This window comes from Eurytemora carolleeae, unplaced genomic scaffold, assembly GCF_000591075.1.
Source record: "Eurytemora carolleeae unplaced genomic scaffold, Eaff_2.0 scaffold454, whole genome shotgun sequence".
Classification (NCBI taxonomy): domain Eukaryota; kingdom Metazoa; phylum Arthropoda; class Copepoda; order Calanoida; family Temoridae; genus Eurytemora; species Eurytemora carolleeae.
In genome coordinates, this window is record NW_019396451.1 from 133,699 (window position 1) to 153,688 (window position 19,990).

Consider the following 19,990-nt stretch of genomic DNA (forward strand, 5'->3'; position numbering starts at 1 on the left):
ATAAGCTGGTTTCATAATTGACCAATGATCATTCACTTAGACTCTATGCCTTTTACTTTACAAACGATGATTTTCCGTTATAACTATAAATCAAATGATGTTTTTTATTCACCTAATTCAATATAAAGTTTCTTTAAGAGCTTTTAAAAATTCGAATTTAAATGGATAGTCTAGGGAACATACTGTATTATTGTACTCTACTGTATATAATTTGTGAACATTTACATGATTTGTACACTTTGAACTCCCTTTCAGGCTGAAAGGGACTGAAAAAAATCATACCGAGAGATTCTTTAAATTCCCCTCTAATATATATCTATCCTTTATGTCTTAAACCCAGCGGTTGAAAGCTATAAACTGGATTTTCTCAGTGGTTGAACTGATAAAAAAGTTTTCAAACGAGGAATGAAATGTTGACATAAATAGTACGATTTTAGCGGATGTACACATTTAAGGAAAAAGATGAATTTCTCACTCCAGACTGCATAGAGTCTAGGCTAAATCTCAACCGCTCGTTAAACCGCTCCCACTGAGTTTTTTTCTACAAAGTATGTACTATGTATCATTTATTTTTCTTGCTTTCATTTTTCCATGTCAATGCCATTCATTTCTTGGTCCAATCTATTATTCATGTTTATATATTGAAGAAAGGTGATTGAGCAAGAATTCTTGGAGCTTCAATTTGTTTCGCGAAAAAATGCGAGAATTTCATGAAAACATATTGAGAAGATTTCGCGAAAACAAAATGCATATATTTCGCGGTAAAAATAAAAAGTAAAGAAAAAGATATTATTTATTATTATTTTATTTTTTCATTTCGCAGTTTCGTTCTCTGGAAATCCTAAGAGTAAATTTCGTAATTCTCAAAATGCCAAAAAAGTTCATTTCGCAAACAATAAATGTCCGAACAGTCTATTTCTCATTACCTTCAAATGTCCTAACAGTTAATTCCTAGCCCCCAAATGGCCTAACAGTTTATTTCTTAACCCCCTAATGTCTTAACAGTTTATTTCTTAACCCCCAATTGTCCTAAAAGTTTCTATTCTAACCTCCAATTGGCCTAATAGTTTATTTACAAACATCCAATTGTCCTAACAGTTTCTATCCTAACCTCCAATTGTCCTAGTAGTTTATTTACTAGCATCCAATTGTCCTAACAGTTTCTATCCTAACGTCCAATTGTCCTAACAGTTTCTATCCTAACCTCCAATTGTCCTAATTCAGTTTCTATCCTAACCTTCAATTGTCCTAAAAGTTTATATACCATCATCCAATTGTTTTAACAGTTTCTCTCCTAACCTCCAATTGTCCTAATTCAGTTTCTATCCTAACCTCCAATTGTCCTAACAGTTTCTATCCTAACCTCCAATTGTCCTAATAGTTTATTTACAAACATCCAATTGTTTTAACATTTTCTATCCTAACCTCTAATTGTCCTAACAGTTTCTATCCTAACCTTCAATTGTCTTAATTCCGTCTTTATCCTAACATTCCATTGTCCTAATAGTTTACTTACTAACCTCCAATTGTCCTCAGAGTTTCTATCCTAACCTCCCATTGTCCTTACAGTTTCTATCCTAACCTCATATTGTCCTGGCAGTTTCTATTTTAACATTCAATTGGCTTAATAGTTTATTTACTAACATCCAATTGTCCTAAACAGTTTGTAACCTAACCCCCAATTATTGTCCTAATAGTTAATTTACTAACCTCTAAAGTTCATAATAAAAATCCAATTGTCCTAATAGTTTATTTACTAAAAATCCAATTGTCCTAACAGTTTCTATCCTAACCTCCAATTGTCCTAACAGTTTCTATCCTAACCTCCAATAATCCTAACAGTGTCTCTTCTAACCTCCAAATGTCCTAATAGAATATTTCAATTTTTTAAAAAAATTGTATTTTTTTCTCTCTTCAAAAAATATTTTTGAATTTTTATCTCAATTTATATGTTCTATAGCATAAAATCTGAAGCAAACAAATATTTTTGTAAAACTTTGTCCAAAACATCGACAATCCAACCCAGGATTTAATCATATAAATGTTCGCTATTGTTGGCCACTGTAGAGTGTGGGTTGACATGGAGACTAAAAAATTGAAAGTTTTTTTTCTTCTAAATTCAAATATTGAATAATTTTCAATGCATCTATTGTAAAACTTTGTTTTGAAAGTGAAGGAATTAAATGTCATTATTTTGTAAAGCATTTTTTACGACCAATATCCAAATATAAACTGTAAAATGAATAAGATATACTGACCGTTTGAAGTATAAATACATCGATTAGTGCGAGTCACGGAAGTTCTTATTAAGATTTGGACTCCACTGGAGACCACCGGAGGAATTTCATTTTGGCAAATCGCGTATTACAATTTAAACTTTACATTCCATTATAATCTTTTTTTAAACATACCCTGGACATTAAAGGAGCAAAAAAGTTTAATAATGATCAATTTTATTATTTTAATTTAGTACAGCAAACTCTCATGGGGACCCTAACGGGCTCAGCACTTGCCTTAGACAAAAGATTTAAGTAAAATTAATTAATTACAATTATGCTGCTGCATAGTTTCAATTATCAAAAGTCAAAATACCCTTTAATTAGATGTTCGGAGTCATAACTCAAGGCTTAACATTAGTCTTAGACTTTTCTTCAGTTCAGATTTCCAATCTCACAAGTTCAAATATCTTTCAGGCGATGTAGTTAATGCTCAGAGAGAGAAAATTAAATCTGTAGAAGAACTGATTCCAGCGACCCACCCTAAGCAGCAAAGATTAGTGTCAAGATCACAGCCTATACCAAGAACAGAGCCTTCTCGTAGCTCTCCTAACCTTCAAAGGTACAATATACAAACTCCTTAAAACACCAAAACAAAGCTTTAGACTGAAAATTTAATCTTGAAATTTGACCTTCTATTTAATATTTATTTTTGACTTGGAATTTAATTTAAGTTCAAAACAAAACAATTTAAATCAAAGTTAAAAACAAAAACGCCTAAAACAAAAACAATCATACAAAGTCCAAATATCTAATCTTTGACCTTCTATTTAATGTTTAAGTTTGACTTGGAATTTAATTTAATGTTCAGAACAAAACAATTTAAATCCAAAAACTTAATCTTGGACTGGAATTTCAATTTCAAACAAAGCAACAATTATACAGTCTAAAAACTTTATCTCTGAACTGGAATTTCAGTTTAGTGTGGATTGAGTTAAAATTTGGATTTGACTATCCAACTATGTTTTAATTTTAATATTGGGAATTGAATTTCAAGTTAAGGTGAGAATTAAGTTAAATCTAATTTTAACTACTTGTTCAGGCAAAATCGACGGTCTCTGGTTATTACTGAACCAATCCAGGAAGTCGACGAGATGCAAGAAGATACCAATTTCTCAATGCTAGAAGATACTCTACCCGATGATGTAAGAATGTTGGCCCACAAGAAGGATAAGATAAACAAAATGAGCTGGGAGGGTGTGATGAATGTTAATAGAATTGAGACGTAAAACGCCCCAGCTCGGCGAGAATACAGCTCTGTTTAGCAGGGATCTAGCGCCAAAGACTATATCATTTGAGAAACAGGATGACGACGGAGTCAAAACACTTTATATAGCAGGGTTCCTGAGACTCCTGCTATCAAACCTGCTGGACTGGTGGAAGAACGTTCCTATAACAGGCACCTCACTTATACAAGAATGTTCCATTGAAGTTCATGGGAGCTAATAACATGATTGCAGATAAAACCATAGGGAATCTTCATGTTCGAGCCAAACTGCAAGCCCTGAAGAATTTCTTCTCACAGAACATATGTGTTGCGGCAAAACCGGTTAGAAGGATCAAAAGGAAAGGTACGGATGGTTTAGAAATGATGTATGACTATGCCTGGGAGGACCCCTGTACCCTGGCTGAAGTAACAGATTCATTTTTAAACTTCATAACCATACTTCATCAACTCTGGCCTCTAGATCCAACAGGAACCATGATGCTAAGAGTAATTAATAAGTACAAGTGGATCAGCGTGGCCTCTGACTTGAAAGATAAAGTCTCGGTAATAACTGCCTTCTTCAATGCTGTTTTGCAAGACAATTCTGGTCGGTCAGTCCTTGATGAAACAATCCTGAGCTTTAAGGAACAGGAAGAGTTAATGAAGATGACCCTTATTGCCCACAACCTTCTCAGCACAGTACCTACAGGCAGGATCCAGAGGCATGACCATGACCATTTCAACAGGGGGAAAGGGAAATCTGTGAACTCTAACATTTCCCATGCTAACAACAGCTATCACAGTTCAAACAATTTCAACAACAGCCAGAACAATGGCAAAAGGTAAAAACTCCGTCAACAACAGCAACAGCAGGAGGGGCAACAGCTCCAGCTCCAGACCGATAGCTACCTTTAACAACCTAGGAGTGTGCTACGTCTATAACAACAATAATTGCAAGAACCCTGCCTCTCAGCACAGTTGCAAAAACGGATCCCGGGATTTAGCTCATGTTTGCAACGTATGGGTTGAGGCACAAAAAGTGTTCTGTCTGACCAGCCATCCACGCACTAAACATTAACAGATTGTGTCTTCAGCTGGTGATCAAATGTCAGTTTCTTAACTGGTTTAACTTATATGTAGTCCCACTTAAGCCAAATTTACGCTTTTATTTAAATACTATGTTATTTATTTAACTACAATTTCTTACCGGATATTAATTTAGCAGTTTACTAATCCATAGCGGGAACTTCTAAAGCGCAAAACTTTAATTATCATGTAATAATTAGCCAGTTCACACAGATAGTCCAATTCATATCTAACTTATCTAAGTTAAAAAGGGGAAATCCTTGTTTATGATATCCATAGTGGGTATTACTGAGGCCAAGGATAAGTGCTTAAATTTCATGGCAAACTGCTTTAAAGCCAAACTCTAATTTGAAATTATATTTAAGTATAATAATGTCCACAATGAGTCATTTATATGTACTAATATTAGAATCTGATTTATGAAGTCCCCGTAAAGCAGCAACAAATGCTTAACAAATGACAAACAAACAAACTACATGAGTGTGGGAAGCCAACATCAAAAGGTCGATCTAGCTGGGGGAACTTATTATTATAAATATTTTCTATTCCTTAAACCAGTTATTATTAAAGAGGACGGTATCACTGTGCTTTAGACAATCTCACGCTAATTTAGGTTAATTCTAGTCTGGAATAATTTAACAATGTTGTGATTAGGGGAAGACGACATCTAATGAAAGGATCTATCACACCAAACTTTATAGGGGTTTAATGAAGGATAGAATGAGTTAAAATGTCGTCTTCCTATTCCAAATGTTGCAATATATTAGGTAATTTATTTGGACAATAGTTTAATCTACACTACTGGCTGGTGTGTGGAGTTAAGTACGAAGTCTGATCCTCAATTAGTTCATTCAATGCCCACCCAATCGCACAAATGAATGATAGTAAGAATTTAAATGTCATCTTCCTATTCTATTTGATGCAAAAGATAGGTATTTTATTTGTGTATTAATTTATTCTGACAATTTGGGTGTGCAGTAAGTACGGCAATTTACGTAGATCTTATCCTTCATTAGTCCAGTCAATGCGTCCACTTCTCGCACAGTTGAACAAGAAAGAAGACAATTGGTCAAAATAAAGTGAGGCATTGAAACTAATTCTATGCGCCATCAGTGTTTATTCTTTACGAATAAAATTATTTCAGATTCTGTTAATTTGGGTGAGTTTCTCTTGTCAATTTCAGCCCCCCCCCTTATGTACACTGTCAACAAACACAGTTGGGTTTTTCTAGGTTTCAGTCAGGTTATACTTGATACTTTTGCTTTTTGGTATCGGCGATGGTCAGAAACTGCAAATTTGAACATTTCAGATCTTCCTCCAAACAAAGTATTCAAGCCAAAATTTAATCTACCAAGATTGAATGACTATAGCTCTACCTTCCCAAGCTTGTTCTGGGCCCAGGCTCCCTCCAACTATGTAGCTCCAGCAGTTTCTTTAGTTGACCCTCATAAATTATACTCTTTAGCCCGATTCTGCGGTTTCTTCGACCTAGGTTTGTTGGAGGAAGTTTGTTCTGACTTGAGATCAGGAGCCGTCATAGGTTGCAAAGGGGATTTTAGAAACCCTTCCCGCGCTATGAATGCACCCAGTGCATACAAGAATGGTGTGCAAGTAACTGATGCAATTTGGGACTAGTTAGCGAAAGGGTTTGCATACCGACCTGTCCACCTCTCAGAAGTCCCTCAATCAGCAAAGTTCAGCGGCATAATGACAATACCAAAACCAAATGGTTCAGTTCGGATCATCCTAAATCTCAGCGCACCTTGGGTTGTTCCGTGAATGAAGGGATTGACAACGCAGAATTCCCTACAACGATGTCATCAACAACCAAATGGTTATGAGTGTTACACCTTGCCGGGAAGGGGGCCAAAATGTGTAAGGTTGACTGGTCCGATGCTTACAAGCATGTGGCGGTGAATTTGGAAGATACCAACCTGCAATGGTTCCAGTGGGGTGCCATGGCATTTAAAGAACTATGCCTAATATTCGGAGGAGTCAGCAGCGCTGGAATATTCGACCGGCTGGCGAAAATAGTGCTCTTTATAGTCATTCAGAAGTCCGGTTTCCATGCTTACAAGGTCTGTCAACACTTGGACAACTGTTGTGCAGCAGCTCCTTTTGACTCCAGCATACTAGAGCACTACGACGACACTTTGGCTAGTGTTGCACAGCACCTTGGGGTTAAATTAGCACCTAGGGATGACCCAGAAAAGTCCTTTGCACCTTAGACTGGAGTTATCCTGGGCATCCACTATGATACGGTCAAATGGACAATGCCATTGCCACATGAGAAGTTGCTAAGATTGTTACACCTGATAAAGGAGTTATATCGTGCTTCTAGCGAAGAGCAGCATTTAATCTGGACTTTGGTCGGGAAAATACAACACATTAAAGCCCTAATGCCAGGTGGGAGATTCAATGTGGATCACCTGATCAGGGCAAACTCAATTTCTGATGATTGGTCACATTTAGCTTGCATCACCCCAGAAATCAAACGTCAATTGTGGTTCTGGCTGACAATGCTCTGCTTTTGCTCCGAGTGTGGCCCTATTCCTGACCCTGACGCCGGCCTGCCTCCATGGGCCATTGAAGTGTACACTGATGCAGCCTTGGGTTCCAAAGACTGCGACAGAGGGGTCGGTATAGTCACAGACAGCTGGTGGGCTTTCCTACCTTGGTCTTGGAAAATTAACCTAGCCAGCAAGTCCAACACCGGACTGGAATTGGGTAGGATGATGTCAGCCCTAGAATTCGTAGGCCCACTAGTTGTAGTCTCTAGCAGCTTTTGCTGGTGCGCGAACAACCCTGTGAGGATATGGGTTGATAATGCCAGGTCTGTGCTTATCTGGCACAAAGGCTACAGTACTACTTGCTTCCTGTCTTCCACCCTAGTGAAGGCAATTGCTACTGTTGTCCCGGGCATTGGTTGCCAAGTGGACCTGGTAAAGATTACCAGGCGTTCAACCCCTTTGGCGGACATGGCCAATGCTCTATCCAAATGCGCTTTTAACCGTTTCTGAGATTTGTTAAAGGCTAACTCTTACTCTCACAGTATCCCCCCTGCTTGGATCCCTCCAGCTCTAGTTGCTTGGGTACAGAACCCAATTCCAGATGACGATTCGGTTCGAAATTCCTTGGCAACATCAAAGCCTTTACTCAAGTTCTGGGCTACAACTGTTAGGTAAGTTAACCTTCTCTTATGATGGGAAGGGCTGTTGGAACTCGGCTATGCCTATTTTGAGTTATTTTGTTTCTTACCAGGCTTTCCCCCCCCCCCCACCCCCACTAGGTGGGTGATAAGCTGGTATGCAGAGCAGTGGGCTAGCTTAGCCGTCCTTGCTGGCCGGCCAGCTAGGCTAGAAGCACTGACCAGTGTCCCTGTCCCTGTTTTTTGCAGCCCTTTGTTCAGGTCGCCAACTATAAGCTGACTGCTGCTGGTTGGTTGCTTGGATCTGTCCCTTTCCTATTTCCTTTCTTGGCCTCTTCATGGTACTCTTCATCTTCCCTCTGCCTTCTTCAGGTCAGTCAACTGTTCAACAGTGCGTTGTTTTCACAGAACATACTAATAAGAACAGGGACATTTCAGAAAAAACGGGCGGAACAGTACCCATGTCAGGGACAATTTATTTTTCTCAAATCATACAGTGCTTGCTAAAATAAACTGGTCAGTAAAGACAACTTTTTGTGAATATACAGTGCTTGCTAAAATAAAATGGTAAACAAAGTCGACTTTTCAAAGATTCCCAATAATAAATGGTTAGTAAAGACCAATAATAAATGGTTAGTAAAGACAATTTCTCATAAATATACAGTACTCCCCAAAAAAAAATGGTAAATGAAAACAACGTCTCATAAATATGCGGGACAGCAATGCTTTTTCCACAATCAAAATGTTGTCTTTATTTTACCCTTTTTAATGGTACCATGCTGCATACTTTTTTCCAAAATATTGTCTTCATTTGCCACTTTATTCTTGGTACCACTGCTTACTGTAATCCCTTATGTCGTCTTCATCTTATATTTTAGTCTGAAAACAACAAAACGTGTTTATTTTCCACTTTCTTCTGAGGACCACTGCCTTTACTGCAAAATGTCATCTTCATTTTCCACTTCATACAGAGGACTACTGCATTTTTGTTAAAATGTCGTCTTCATTTAACAGATTCATAAGTTCATTGAAAGGAAACGGCCTCTAAGTACTTTGTTTATTTATTTCCAATGTCGTCTTCATTTACTAGATTAATATTTACATATGTGTGCTACTCTGATTAGCGTTAAAGCACACCCCAAAGTGATTGAATACTAAAGTGGGCCAAACTCATAGCTGAATGACGACATTTTATATCCCAAGTATTTTAAATAATATATATAGATATATATATTTATATATATATAAATTGGTCTGGACGGAGTGCACGGTACAAGAGGAAACTGGACTCCCTTTGTTTACAAACACAGACTTATTTAGAATTTGTATTTAATTTAAACATATATTAACGTAATTTAATATTTCAGATGTGAATTATAGCCATTTTACTGCAGAACAAAAATTTGCAGACAGCACAACAATGCCTGCAGCATGCATAATCTGTAAAACATGGAATGTACAATTTGTGATACCGAAAAATGAAATATATCTCTTGGTCTTCACTTTTGTATTTTGACAGATTCAAGAGTGGTTGAGAACTAGACAATAGACATAGTTATAAAGATATTAAGAGAGGCGTATTAAAGTTTTTTTTTCACAGGAAGGGCTTACATTTCTTTTTCTTTAGCATATATTTCACTGATCCAAGAGTGGGATGAGCCCTTATAGCCCCCCTGAATACACCTCTGGATAATAAAATAGATGTGTTAAAGATATTTACAAACATATCTCGGAATGGAGTGAGATTTGAAAGAACAAAACAAAGCAGTTTTCAAAAATAAATTCCTATAACTTAGAAGTGCCAGGCAAAATCAATGAATTGATTAAGCGACTATATAGCATTTACATATAAACTTCATACATTTTTAATTCTGAAAATTTCGGAGTTCTAACTGAAGACAACATTTACATGGGTCTTTAGTCTATTTCTAGTCTTTACTTTCCAAAAGAAATCTTTTCATGAAATTATTTCCAAACCAAATAAAACCTTATGGCCCAACCTGTCGTCGTTACCATAGTCTGTTCCACTTTAGTATTTATTCACTTTGGCCCTCCCCCCCCTCCCAGATTTTATTATGTACTGAAAACATAAATGAGTGCTTATATTGTTTAAATATAAAATTTTACGGTTAAATATAAAAATATTATGTGAAAATGATATACACTTTTATTTTAACAATAAAATATTATCCATTTTTGAAGAAAAAATTAACGGTTAATGTTTTCTGATGTTTTTAAAAGTCGTCTTTTAATATCCATCAAATATGTTGCCGCAACTCGAGATTAATATATCCTTTCTGGGAATTTCACTAGAGGAATTTAATACCCCCCTCGGAGTTTATAATATCGCTGCAGGGATAAAGATCTTCATCTAGGGAATTTAGAATACCACTGGACTGGAGGGATTCAGATATCCTTCCAGGGGTTTATAAATCCACTGGAGGGATTCAGATATCCTTCCTGGGGGTTTATAATTCCATTGGAGGGATTCAGATATCCTTCCAGGGGGTTTACAATACCACTGGAGGGATAAAGTTATTCATCAAAGGGGTTTACAATTCCACTGGAGGGATTCAGATATCTATCTATCCAGGGGTTAATAATTCCACTGAAAGGATTCAATTATCAATCCAGGGGGTTTGTAATTGAGAAAAAAATTTGTTATGCATAATGAAGTGTAATTATGCAAAACATAATTTTGACTGTAAATGATAATTGCACAAAAGTTGTACTTCCTAGATATTAGGACAGTTTTTATATATCTGATTAGTTTAACCTATATTCCTTAATTTCTCCGGTGATTTTGAAGAAACAAAAACTGCGAATCACAAAAATAAGAGGCTGGGTTGGGACACAATACAACCCGGCCATGATAAAGTAAACATTTAATGTTAATTATAAATTCGATATTGATCATTAATCTAAATTAATATTAAATGAAAAGAAAACATTTATCATCATTTATGTTAATTATGGTCTAGGTCCACATTCCATTCTTGATCATAGAAAAAGGTAAATAGAGACCCAATCTTTAAACCAGGAAGGACTCTAAATTAGATTTATACACTTAGACACCAATTTTGATTTTCATTTTCATTTTTTTATGAAAAAAATGTAATGACCGGTAAATAGAAGTGATGCTTATTTCTGACAACCAAAACCACAGCTTTTTACAGGATAAATTGAAAATTTTTAACCGGAAACTTTATCAAAAGTTGTCAATTTAAGCTTGAATTTGATGAAGGATATAGTATACATAGAAATAATTTTTAAGTTTATTACAGTGGTAGGCCATTATATCAATCTTGACTTCTATATTAATGGGTGTCCAATGGACACTGTCCATGCTAGATGCTGTTTTACAGCTTGATTTAAATCAATATTGAAATCAAAGTCGTCTTCATTAAATTGATATATTCGCCAACCATTGTATCAAAACTGGACATTTTGCTTTGTTGTGTAGTATTTAAGGCATGCATGGTTACTCCTACTAAACTCCACGCCCCTTTTTCTGAGTCATGGCAGTATATAGAAGCTGGAGATTGACTAGTGCACCTGGTAACCTTGATCAGATATTACAACCTAAAGTCATCAATTATTTTTTGTCGCATTCATATATAGCTGATATTTCATAATATTTGTTATTTGTTTCATATACAATGCATTATGCACTTAAAATGACTTTTTTCCGCTGCCACATGTAATCATTGAAAGCAAGTATCTAAATTCTATCTTTGAAATAAGTTCTTTAAAGTTCAAGAAATGAATTTTAAGATGTCAGGGGAGCTCAGTTTGCCAGCTCCACAGCGCATGCTGATGGAGAAGTGGCTGGCCTGATACCCCTTGATCGTGCACATGGTGTAGGGTTGCTGAGGGCCATTTCCTGGAGTAATTGGAGGGTGGAAAGGTTTGGCCTTAGGATTGAAGGTCCCCTGCCTGACAATCTTGACCCCTTTGTTCGAAGGTGTGGAATCGAGGTCAAAGAGCCTGGGATTGGACTGGTTATTCTTCTTTAACTTGATGAGAAACTGTGCCAGGAAGGAGAATGTGTTTGGAGCCAGGATGTTTTCTGGATCTTGCTCTTGAAATATGGCGAATTGATAATTGAATGACGGCCTCACTTTCAATGGGAGCCTCCTCATGGTGTTTTGGACCAGGAACTGGGTGATGGCAACAATGGAGGTGCTCCAGCTTGTGGAACTGAGACATCCTGTCCAGGTTGGACTGAAGCGTTTTAATCTTGGGGGAAAGATCTTCAACAACCACTTGGAATAACGTAAAAATGCGTATGTAAAAAACCTAAAAAATCCAATGAATCAGAATTTTTTAGTTTTTCCTATACATAGATTTAGGTTTGAAAAAATCCTAACATTTCTTAATTTTCGGAATTTTTAGGTTTTACCTATACGTAAAAATATGTATTTTTCAAGTTCTATAACCAAAAGAAGCGGACTATAATTTTGCATGGGCATTGTTCTCTGGCGTATTCAGGGCGGGNGGGCTAAGCCCTCCCCCTTGGACCAGTGAACTCTATTGGATTTAGAGGGGTTTCAGAGCCCAACGGGGTCTGAAAGCCCCCTGACTAATTCCACAAATTTCTTAAATCCATATTCATTGATATTAATTATATTCTATCCAATCCAATATTCTGTCTACAGAAATTCACACCATCAACATTCCTTCATCTGCATCCATCTTAATCAACATTCATATATGCATATTGTCTGTATTTTCAACAATTACGTAATCAATATGTGTTATACTTTATACAATTGCCATTATACCTGTTACAAGACTGTCAAAGTAAAACTTCTACTTATCAAAAAATCACGAATTTACTGACATTGATTCAAATGAAAACATCAATTTACTCAAAAATGATAGCAATTTTGAATCATTGCATTTTCCAAAATGTTTGCATTAAACTTCTTACAGAACAATTCTCTTAAAAAGAATACAAAATATTTTTGAATTCTAACTTAAAAATGCATTTTTGTGCAGTTGAGGTTTCGTGAATATATTGACACTTAAAAAAATTACTAGGTATGAAATTTCGAAAATATACGTATTTTTAAGTTAAATCAAAGTCAAAAATCAAAGACAACTTTTAAGTCGTGTCTCAATTCCCATGTTTTATGGTACACCCTGTATCTCGTAAAAATAATTTTCAAATTTTAGCCAATTCTAAGGGAAAAATTGCTTCCGGCTGCATTATGGCAAATAGAAAATATGAACTGGGAACAAATACACGAGATAAGGCGTAGTAAAGGATTTCCCAGGGGGGGGGGGGCCTTAAGGCAATTCCCTCCTGACAATATACAATACAACCCCATTCATGATGTATTGTATACCAAATTATCGGTTTAAGTTGGGATACTGAGGGGAAGGGACTATTAATTTCACACCTCCCCACCCCCTAGTGCAATGCGTAAGTACGTTACTGGATTAAAATAATCGATTGTAAGGTAAAAATTATCTGCAACAATCAGGGGCGTTAAACCACCTATTAATTTAACTAAGCATTACATGAAGCGAATTGGAGTAAAACAAATTTGTTTATATTTTTTCATTTTTGGTTATAATCCCGGACATATGGACGTTTATAGACCCAAGGTTTTTTTTCGTGGGGTGGGGAGGGGTAATTAATAATTATGCCCACAGGATTTTACAGGGTGGGGGAAGGGGGGATAATTCCCCCAGGTTTGTGGTGTTGTTACTTTTCCCAGGATTCTAAGGGGGAGGGGGTAATTACACACAATACCCCACCCCCTTTAATCAGGCTAGGGGGGCCTTGCCCCCTACCCCTAGTTGCGCGCCTGACACCTATAGAGAATTTACAAATATATATTAAAATGATGGTAAATAGTAAATATAAGAAATTACCGCTAGGTGCCGCTAAAAGCACAGGTTTTGCTTTCTATTTATATTATCAGCTGATTCCGGTGTAAATCGTCCAACAACAACAGATTTTGGTAAAAATTCCATAACAAAGGAGCTGGCAACAAACAATCCGTTTCGTTAAACATTTTCTATCTGTGATTTAGCTGCGATTTCCCAGGCTAGCTAGGCGGGAAGTCACAGCTAAATCATAGCTAGAAAATGTCTAACGATCGGACAATTATATTAAATAACAATCTCAGATTTTATTTCTTGTAACGCTTTTCTTATATTATAATGCATTAAATTTTTATATTTTCTAATTTAAATTGTTTAGAGGTTAAAATGGCTGGAGGTAGTTCCAGTGATTTTTGTTTAAAATGGAATGATCACCACAATGTGTTCTTCTCGACAGGTGAATGAGGAGAAAAATATAAATCTTTTTGTTTATAAATATGTATTTTAAATTGTTTGAAACTATTACGAAATTAATGAAAGTGTAAGTTTGTTTGCAGGGTATTTTTTCAGTTCCTATCAATGTTTTACATGGATCTCAGATGTAAAACATCTCAGATGTAAAACATGTAAAACATGGATATAATTGGTCTTCTGGTCGCAGCGCCCGGCCCCCTAGCCTGTCCTAGCCGCGGCGCTCGGCCCCCTAGCCTTTCCTAGCCGCAGCGCTCGACCAAGAAACTTTTTTGACCTAACCTAACCCTAAAATAATAAAAAAAATAAGTAGTTATGTACAAAATTGATAGTACCAAAAATCGTTCTTTTTGACAGACCCATGCTTTTTTTTCAGAAGTTTTTCTTTCTGATATGTAATCCATTATAAAACTTTCTAAAAATGTTCAGTGTTTACTCAATGGGCAATTTCCCAGAAAACGATATGTGAACCGAATTTTACGGATTTGAGACATAGTCAGTTTTATGAAAAGGAATTTTATCCTCATTTCTACCCACGGTTTTTTTACCTTTTTTAGCTGAGAAATTATGTGGTTCTAACCTTTTGTGTGACGTAACCCTCTCAGCTGGAGGACTGTTCTTTCAGGCTCATAAACTGGTTCTCTCTATCTGCTCCGATTATTTTCAAGTATTTTACTTTCTATACAATTTAACCTAGAACTTAGGAAAGATCAAAAGAATATATAGAATGCCGTCTTGACAATTTTTCTTTTTAATGTTATACCTAAATCTCAGTAATTGTAAAAAAATGACCATAAAATATGTGACAACAGTTTTAACGAGCTCCGTATTATTATATAGATTCAATTAAAAAAAACTAAATATATGCAGCATTTCAATCTGGGTTAAACTGTCACCCAACCTCAATTTTTTTTACAAAATAAATCTGAAACTTTGCACCTAGCTAGCATATTAAGAGAAAACATTAAATCCAAAATTTCAGACTCTTGTGACCTTGCATACTTTCATTGGTTGTAACTTTTTGTTAATTAAGATATCAAGCTGATTTTAACGCATTTTTTTACTACTTACTAAAAGATTAAATTCTATTAACGTTTTTTTTTTTACTTTTTGCATATGCTCCGAAATTGTATTTATATTTCTTGACCTCGATTTTTTATGAGGGTATTTTCGCATTATTTTTCCTAGATTCCCAATAATGTGTTTAATGATTTGCAAAGTTTCATTATTGGAATTTACTTGATGTTATAACTAGAGCTTTTATTGTAACCCACTGAACTATGTTGTTTAGATTCAGTTATTGTAAGGGCAACAGCTTTTGTTGTTACTCAAATTGTACCTTTTATCAATTGTACATAACAAATTGCATGTGTTTATGACTTTTTAAAAAATATTTTAGTGTAGGAATAATTTTACACCTTCAATTAATAATACAAGTTTAATTAGATAATAACATGAGAAATTAGTTAAAAAAAAATTATTAAAATTTAATCTTTAAGACTTTAGGTAGTAGTAAAAATATGCCGTTAAAATTAGCTTGATATCTTAATGAAAAAAAAGTTACAACCAATTAAAGCATGCGAGGTCAGGCCGAAAATTGCGTTGAGGCCATAACTTAGTAACTAGATTTGATGTTTTTTCATAATATGCTAGCTGTGTGCATGACATTGACTTAACGATATTTTATTCCTAGCCAAAGATATTAAAGTTGAAAATTTACTATCATCCATATATATGATATATATATATATAAATATGTATAATGTATATATCTGTATTGTATTTTTTTTGTTTTTTTTAGAAAGTGTTTTCACACGTTGATAAAGGTACCAGTACTGTAATATATCTAAAGGTAATTTAAAAAAAAATTTCACTAAAATATTCCTCTTTACTCCTCATCTTGCTAGGGGACTACAAACCCTAGAAATTTGCACTCATATAACGAAGATATGCCATTCATTATATTTACTCTTTTATTAGTCATTGGTTCACCTTTATCACCTTTAAAGTCAATATGTAAAATTCCGAAGAATTTTTACTGAACATAATGTACAAGTACACTCTCAATGATATATTTCGACACCTTTTACTCTTAAAATTCTACACTCTAATTCAATATACAGTTTATCTAATATGTTTTACACTTGAACACTTGTCTGGGAAACTAATTAGCATTTAAACATGTAATATGTTTTTTCTCGTATGATTAACTTCAACAATGTCTTCTTCATTTAATTATTTTTCAAAACAAATTCAATTGAAAACAACTTTTTAGTGTGGGTTCAAATTCTAATTTGTAATGATCTGCTTCACATGTCAGGATGTGTGACAGTGTATATAACAAACAATTGTAGAAATATTTTTAGCTTAATTGATAAAAGGTCTTTACTTCGGTCGGACAGTATTAAGCTTTGGAAATATATCCCAGTAGTCTAGATTAAATGTTGTCTTTTTTATACCAGTGGCAATTATTCTTACATGATGTTCTTTTTTACTTCTTTCCTTTACATATTGATATATTTAACTAGAAATCTATTCCTATACAGCCGATACTATTTTTCATTAAATTTATTCAAATGTTTTACATGTTGTTTTTCATTTTTTAAATATGTGAATAATTCCCACCACGAATACCTACTTTCCTACGCTCTTTTATTTGTAATCATACCTGTACTTCTTCGATCTTTTATTTGTAATCATACCTGTACTTATGCTCTTTATTTGTAATCATACCTGTACTTCTGCTCTTTATTTGTAATCATACCTGTACTTCTTCGCTGTTTTATTTGTAATCATACCTGTACTTCTGCTCTTTATTTGTAATCATACCTGTACTTCTTTGCTCTTTTATTTGTAATCATACCTGTACTTCTTTGCTCTTTTATTTGTAATCATACCTGTACTTCTTCGCTCTTTTATTTGTAATCATACCTGCACTTCTTCGCTCTTTTATTTGAAATCATACCTGCACTTCTTCGCTCTTTTATTTGAAATCATAGTTGCACTTCTACGCTCTTTTATTTGTAATCATACCTGTACTTCTTCGCTCTTTTATTTGAAATCATACCTGCACTTCTTCGCTTTTTTATTTGAAATCATACCTGTACTTCTTCGCTCTTTTATTTGAAATCATACCTGTACTTCTTCGCTCTTTTATTTGTATTTTATACCTGTACTTCTTCGCTCTTTTATTTGAAATCATAACTTGAGTTCTCCTTGTAAGTAATTTTTTTCGTTTTCTTATCGAAGTTTTTTTTTATAGAAAATAGTAGATAATATACAGGGTGTCCCACGAAACATGACAGTATGCAGGACGACCTGAATGTCGTCTTGATTTTTGATATAATTTGCTGCGTTTATTTGTCAACCTAATTTTAGAAGTAAATTTCTAGAGATAATAATCCCAAAATTGCCCTTGTCCTGCCATTTCCAAAATGTGGTCTGCCTTTTTTGTGCTTTCAATATTGCCCGAGATATGAACTATTTCGTTCAGATTTCGACAATTTTGCTTTTATTTAACAAAATTGAAATCTGAACCAAACTCTTTATATCTCCGGTAATATTGAAAGCACAAAAAACGCAGACCACTTTTTGGAAATGCCAGGGCTAGGAGAATTATGTGATAATTGTTTCAAGAATCATACATGTTAAAGTAGATAGAAGACTAAATGTCACAAATAAATTCAAATATCAAAGACGACTTTCAAGTCGTCTTGCTATTGTCATGTTTCGTGGGACACCCTGTATCAAACAACTTTCAATTAAGGGTGTAGATAGTAGACATTTAGAGTTGATTCTCAGCTATATGTATAGAGGAGAGATCACTTTACAAGAATCCGAGCTAGTTCTTCTGCTAGCTACAGCATCAGAGTTACAGGTAGATAAATAGCTAGTTCTTTTACTGGATACAGCATCAGAGTTACAGGTAGATCAATAGCTAGTTCTACTACTAGCTACAGCATCAGAGTAACAGGTAGATAAATATTAAATAGCTAGTTTTACTACTAATAGCTACAGCATCAGAGTTAAAGGTAGATAAATATTAAATAGCTAGTTCTACTACTTATAGCTACAGCATCAGAGTTACAGGTAAATAAATAGCTAGTTCTACTACTAGCTACAGAATCGAGAGTTACAGGCAGATAAATATCTAGTTATACTGCTAGCTACAGCATCAGAGTAACGGGTAGATAAATAGCTAGTTCTACTACTAGATACAGTATCAGAGTCACAGGTAGATAAATAGCTAGTTCTACTAGCTACAACATCAGAGTTACAGGTAGATAAATAGCCAGTTCTACTAGTTACAGCATCAGAGTTACAGGTAGATAAATAGCCAGTTCTACTACTAGCTACATCATCAGAGTTACAGACTATAGGTAGATAAATAGCTAGTTCTACTACTAGCTACAGAATCGAGAGTTACAGGCAGATAAATAGCTAGTTATACTGCTAGCTACAGCATCAGAGTATCGGGTAGATAAATAGCTAGTTCTACTACTAGTTACAGTATCAGAGTTACAAGTAGATAAATACCTAGTTATACTGCTAGCTACAGCATCAGAGTTACAGGTAGATAAAAACCTATTTATACTGCTAGCTACATCATCAGAGTTACAGGTAGATAAATAGCTTGACAAGGAGCTAGTTCTTTTATTTTTTAAAAGCTTTTCACAACGTTACCCTTTAACATTTATTTGAGCAAAAACGATGGAGTTATCCCTCTTTTTCGGCCTTAACTTGATTATTTTCAGTCCCTTTAATAGTTTATTATTTGCAAGGTGAAAGGACTGTCCGAGATGCATCAGGACAAGAAGCAACCTAAACCTAATCTAGAGCAGACTAAACCTGATATTATTAAACCTGAACCTAGGTAAGCCTAAGTCTAATCTAGAGCAGAATAAACCTGATATTATTGAACCTGAACTGAACCTAGCTTGGTAAACCTAAATCTAATCTAGAGCAGACTAAACCTGATACTCTTAAACCTGAACTGAACCTAGCTAGGTAAACCTAATCTAATCTAGAGCAGAATAAACCTGATATTATTGAACCTGAACTGAACCTAGCTTGGTAAACCTAAATCTAATCTAGAGCAGACTAAACCTGATACTCTTAAACCTGAACTGAACCTAGCTAGGTAAACCTAAATCTAATCTAGAGCAGACTAAACCTGATATTATTAAACCTGAACTGAACCTAGCTAGGTAAACCTAAGCCTAATCTGGAGAAGACTAAACCTGATATTATTAAACCTGAACTGAACCTAGCTAGGTAAACCTAAGCCTAATCTAGAGAAGACTAAACCTAGCTAGGTAAACCTAAATCTAATCTAGAACAGACTAAACCTGATACTCTTAAACCTGAACTAAACCTAGCTAGGTAAACCTAAGCCTAATCTAGAGCAGACTAAACCTGATACTCTTAAACCTGAACTAAACCTAGCTAGGTAAACCTAAGCCTAATCTAGAGCAGATTAAACCTGAACTAAACCTAGCTAGTTAAACCTAAGCCTATTCTATAGCAGACTAAACCTGATATTATTAAACCTGAACTGAACCTAGCTATGTAAACCTAAGCCTATTCTAGAGCAGACTAAACCTGATATTATTAAACCTGAACTGAACCTAGCTATGTAAACCTAAGCCTAATCTTGAGCAGATTAAACCACATCTAAACCAGACTAAACTTATTCCAAATTTTCAGATAGATTTAAAATTGGTGTTCTTTGTATGATTGTCATTTTTATTTTAAACATTTATTTTTATTTATTTATTTATTAATATTATATTATGGTTCAGAAAAAGTGTAGAATCTGAAAGGCAGCAGAAAAGAAAGAATGATCTGATAATTGCCAGGTTAGATGAAAACTTTATCTAAGGGGTGTATATTTTTAAGAATTACTCCCCCCTGCCCCTCCCATGCCCGGGGGATGGGACCGTTTTTGACTCCCAGGGGGGGGGGGGG

At 35.1% G+C, this 19,990-nt stretch overlaps 1 protein-coding gene and 1 long non-coding RNA gene across 2 annotated transcripts in view; both read left to right on the forward strand.

The window, feature by feature from the left end:
- The first annotated feature begins 7,518 nt into the window (after positions 1 to 7,518).
- On the forward strand, positions 7,519 to 9,177 carry LOC111703535 (uncharacterized). The gene is made up of 3 exons (XR_002765625.1): positions 7,519 to 7,750; positions 7,979 to 8,089; positions 9,085 to 9,177. It is a non-coding gene; the product is annotated as an uncharacterized LOC111703535 (long non-coding RNA).
- Positions 9,178 to 13,665: 4,488 nt separating this feature from the next.
- Positions 13,666 to 19,990, forward strand: part of LOC111703542 (zinc finger and BTB domain-containing protein 14) — a 15,885-nt gene continuing 9,560 nt past the window's right edge. Inside the window, exons 1-7 of the mRNA XM_023475506.1 lie at positions 13,666 to 13,689; positions 13,932 to 14,009; positions 14,581 to 14,690; positions 15,825 to 15,875; positions 17,790 to 17,900; positions 18,805 to 18,896; positions 19,825 to 19,881. Coding sequence (XP_023331274.1) covers positions 13,940 to 14,009; positions 14,581 to 14,690; positions 15,825 to 15,875; positions 17,790 to 17,900; positions 18,805 to 18,896; positions 19,825 to 19,881 — 491 coding nt within the window. The 5' untranslated portion in view covers positions 13,666 to 13,689; positions 13,932 to 13,939. The remainder of the gene's footprint in view (positions 13,690 to 13,931; positions 14,010 to 14,580; positions 14,691 to 15,824; positions 15,876 to 17,789; positions 17,901 to 18,804; positions 18,897 to 19,824; positions 19,882 to 19,990) is intronic.